General features: G+C 52.1%; 1 protein-coding gene across 1 annotated transcript in view; it reads left to right on the forward strand.

Annotated features, from left to right (window-relative positions):
- MYH6 (myosin heavy chain 6) overlaps positions 1 to 3,128 on the forward strand; it is a 22,203-nt gene extending 19,075 nt beyond the window's left edge. The window contains exons 30-33 of the mRNA XM_029952198.1: positions 2 to 150; positions 1,766 to 1,861; positions 2,559 to 2,693; positions 3,052 to 3,128. Of these exons, the coding sequence (XP_029808058.1) occupies positions 2 to 150; positions 1,766 to 1,861; positions 2,559 to 2,693; positions 3,052 to 3,075 (404 nt within the window). The 3' untranslated portion in view covers positions 3,076 to 3,128. The remainder of the gene's footprint in view (position 1; positions 151 to 1,765; positions 1,862 to 2,558; positions 2,694 to 3,051) is intronic.
- The last annotated feature ends 1,200 nt before the right edge of the window (positions 3,129 to 4,328 follow it).

Here is a 4,328-nt window from a genome sequence, read left to right on the forward strand (position 1 = left end):
GCCCTCAAGGGCGGCAAGAAGCAGCTGCAGAAGCTGGAGGCCCGGGTGCGGGAGCTGGAGAATGAGCTGGAAGCTGAACAGAAGCGCAACGTGGAGTCAGTCAAGGGCATGAGGAAGAGTGAGCGCCGCATCAAGGAGCTGACCTACCAGGTGCGGGCGAGGGGGCTGCTCTGGGGGGCAGTCGACAATAGATGTGAAAGTGCTTCCCCAGTCTCACCTCCTAGCCCACATGCACATCCACTTTCTGGGAATGCCACCCAACCCACCTGGAACCCATTTCTTGACAAATTATCTTTAGGTTAATCTTCTTTCAAATTCACTGGAGTCAGTTTGGCTTGAGTCCATGATTTTTCCTAGTGAGTAGAGAATGCGCCTCTACTTCCTGAGTCTTAACCGGCAATTTCCTCAGGATTGAAAAAAATTAACGTTTTTATTCATTTTTTGAGAGACAGAGACAGAGTCCAAGCAGGGAAGGGGCAGAGAGCAAGGAAGAAACAGAATCCAAAGTAGGCTTCAGGCTCTGAACTGTCAGCACAGAGCCCAGTGTGGGGCTTGAACTCATGAACCTCGAGATCATGACCTGAACTGAAGTCAGCCACTTAACTGACTGAGCCACCCAGGCACCCCTCAGGATTTTTTAACGACCCAAAGTGCCACCCTGAAGGCTTTAGCACATCCTAAGGAACCTTTCTACTGGCCTGAAAGGGAGGGACATAGTATAGGACTTTAGGGATAAAAGTCAGAGATGGGAAAAGACTCAGATCTTCCAAGGAGCTTCTGGAGCAACAGATAGAAGACCTCAGATAGGGGCGCCTGGGTGGCTCAGTCGGTTAAGCCTCTGACTTCGGCTCAGGTCAGATCTCACACTCGTGGGTTCGAGCCCCGCGTCAGGCTCTGTGCTGACAGCTAGCTCAGAGCCTGGAGCCTGCTTCTGGTTCTGTGTCTCCTTCTCTCTCTGCCCCTCCCCCTCTCATGCTCTGTCTCTCTCTGTATCAAAAATAAATAAAACATTTAAAAAAATTAAAAAAAAAAAGAAGACCTCAGATAAAGAGGATCCCAAAATGTTCTAAGACCTGCATCTGCATAGCTCAGAGCTTTTGCCCTTGACCTGTTATTTCCACAGTGTGGCTGGGAAGGAAGGACAGAGAAAGTGGGTATCAGTACATTTGACAGTTGGATATAAGAGGCACAAAGAGGGGACACAGCTATAGAACTGCAGATGCACTGCATACCTAAGTGCAAGTGACATCTTAGCACATGCAATGATGTGGAGACAGGAATGATCAGGTGACAGTGATCCTGTACAGTGCCCAAATCTGGCCCAGTACAATATATATATGATAGGTCAGAATGGTCTGGACTACGATAGTACCCCCTTTGTTCTGGGCTCCTCATTAGTCTTCTCAGATCACTCTAAAACCACTGGCCAAGAGCATCTATGGTACTCCAGGCTGGAGCTGAAACAGCCCCGATGTCTCCATATTATCAGATGAAGGAATTCTATTTGGTTCTGGGCCTCCTTCCCCATTTCCAGCTTTAGGGCTACAGTGCTCTTTGCCCTTTAGATCCAGACTGATGACCTTGCTGTGGCCTTTTGACCTACAAGTAATGGCAGAGGTGGAATCCCCCACCCCCTTGTTGACCTGGCCCATGGGAGGGAGGGGCAGCTAAGGCATAGGGAGGAAAGTGACAGATTGAGGGAGGAAACAATGATTGCACTTGCCCCTCCTCTCTCAATCGGTTTCTCCCATCCATCCACCCCCAGACGGAGGAGGACAAGAAGAACCTGCTGCGGCTGCAGGACCTGGTGGACAAGCTGCAGCTGAAGGTCAAGGCCTACAAGCGCCAGGCAGAGGAGGCAGTGAGTTCATGGTTTTCTCCACTCTCTGTCAACACACCTCCCATGTGTGAGAATTGACTGGTGTCCGCCTCAGCATGGGGACTCAACGTTTCACGTGCCCTGTCTGCTCAGAGCTATGTCAGGCACTCTGAGGAAACAAAGGCAATGCTTATTTGCCCCAGGACCTACCTACAACCTGCTTATAATCCATACATCAGTAGGCCCAAGAGAAGGCAGTGCCACTGCTAAGCACGCCAGGAGGCCTGATAGTGCTGAAGGTTGGAAGATGGCTGTGGAATTGGGCTCAAGGAAGGACCTGACCATAGCATAGTGGGGAAGACTCTGGGTGGACAGCAAAGTGTGCAAATAAGGTGTTGATGCGCACATGTGTGCAGGAACCCCACAGTTGGGAGCATCTATCAGAGATCTGGTTGGGCAGGTGCAGTGAGGTCAGGTTCTGAAAGGGACCAGACCAGTGAGCATCTAATTCACCTTGGGCAGTGGGTGGCCATGAACGATTCTGAATACTGGATAAGTTAAGGAGAATGCCAAGCCAGGAGCAGGATACCCTTGGCAAGGCTGGTGCAGGAACACAGTTGAGGGGTGAGAGCACCAAGCCACTAGCTCGGGGACAGGGAGTCCTTCAGACTGGGATGCTGGACATTTCCACTCCCTGATGCCTCTCACTTCATTCTCCCCCACCCCAAAACCCCCCCAGGAGGAGCAGGCCAACACCAACCTGTCCAAGTTCCGCAAGGTGCAGCATGAGCTGGATGAGGCAGAGGAGCGGGCGGACATCGCCGAGTCCCAGGTCAACAAGCTGCGGGCCAAGAGCCGTGACATCGGCGCCAAGGTGGGTCCCTCCTCCAGGCCCCACTAGTCACCCCATGTCAGCACACCCACCAACATCAGTGCCCCTTAGAGTGGGCACTCCTTATCTTATAGTGTGACAAACCTGGGGGTCCCACAGCTCCCATATCTGAGACTCCCCTTCCTACTCAGCATAGCCCATACAGACTGGCACCTCTGAAGAAAGCCCAGTTCCACCCCCTAAACTACAAAGACCCATAAATGAGAACCAAGATCCCTGAGGCCAGAACCTCTCCCCCAAAGGGTATCTCTTTTAGGACCCTAAAAGCCCTAGAGATTCTCCCCCACAAACTTCCTTCCTCTTGCCAGCTGCCCCCTCACACCTTTTATTCCTTTCTCAGCAAAAACTGCATGATGAGGAGTGACACCACCTGGGGAACCTCACTCTTGCCAACCTGTAATAAACATGAGTGCCAGACTCTGCCTGCACCCTGTACTTCCTGTCGCCAGCCAAGAGCTCTTAAAGCTCCTGAGAGGAGGGAGGCCATGTCCCTGTGTCAGAGCTTTGGGAGTCAGGGTATCCCACAATTACAGAGGAGGAAGCCAAGGCCCAGAGAAGTGAGGTATCCTCCCTGAGTCCCAGTTCTACTCAAACATATGAGGGAGGAGAGGGGGAAACGTCAGAAGGAGAGAAAACAAAGGCACCCGAACAAGAGCTAATTCTATGTGCTAGGAGACAAAATTTTAGTGTCAAAGCTGAAACTACCCTCCACCCACCCCAGCTCTGAGGCTGCAGGGGTTACAGGTGTCCTGGGATACCCATTCCCTCCTAACTGAATTTCCCACTGACACTAGGAGAGTAACTGACTCTTATGAGTATAACCCACAGGGAGCCCCCCTCCCTATCATCCCCAGGCACAGTCAGCTGGGGCTCAGGTCTGACCTCAGCCTCTGTGGTCAGCCCGTCATCATGAGGGGATCCTGAGACACTGGGGCCAGCTGATGCTGAACCTGAATCAACAGGCACTGTAGAGATTGAGGCTGGGGCATTTTTTTTTTTCTGAGCTATAGGGAGTTTAGTACAGTATTCAGATCACCTGTGTAGATGGGAGTTAGGCAAGCTGGGTTCCACTCCCAGCTCTGTCACAAGAGGTCACGTCCTGTGACTAGTCTTGTTTTCTCTTATGTGAAATGAGGTCATTGGACCAGCTGTTATCTAAGGGCTCTTCCAGAGCCAGCATTTTGGGAAGTTCTGCCCTCATCTGGTGCCATACGCTGGCTGACCTCACTCCTGTGGCCTGCGGGCCAAGTCCTCCCCACACCACAAGGGGGAGCTCCACACACGCCCCAGGCAAGCACCTGGTCCCAAACTCACCAACAAATCTGTGTGTGCAGGTGTGGCAGGTGTGCACTTCCATGGGGAAGGCCTGTGCCTTCTCAGACACAGGACTCAGGGTGCCCAGCCACCAGGCACACCACAAAGGCCTGGCACACAGAGAATGTGGAGAGGAAGTTTTGTGTTGAAGGAAGTTTTCAGCACCTTCAGTGCAGCCACCCTTCTCATTGCTCAGACCTGGTTGCAGAAGAGGGACCATGACCTGCTCCAGGCAGCATTTCTATGAATACTCCCTGGCTTTCCTAACCTGCCTGATTTCTGGGGAAGAAAAAGACTCACCAG

This window comes from Suricata suricatta, chromosome 9 (genome assembly GCF_006229205.1).
Source record: "Suricata suricatta isolate VVHF042 chromosome 9, meerkat_22Aug2017_6uvM2_HiC, whole genome shotgun sequence".
Lineage (NCBI taxonomy): Eukaryota > Metazoa > Chordata > Mammalia > Carnivora > Herpestidae > Suricata > Suricata suricatta.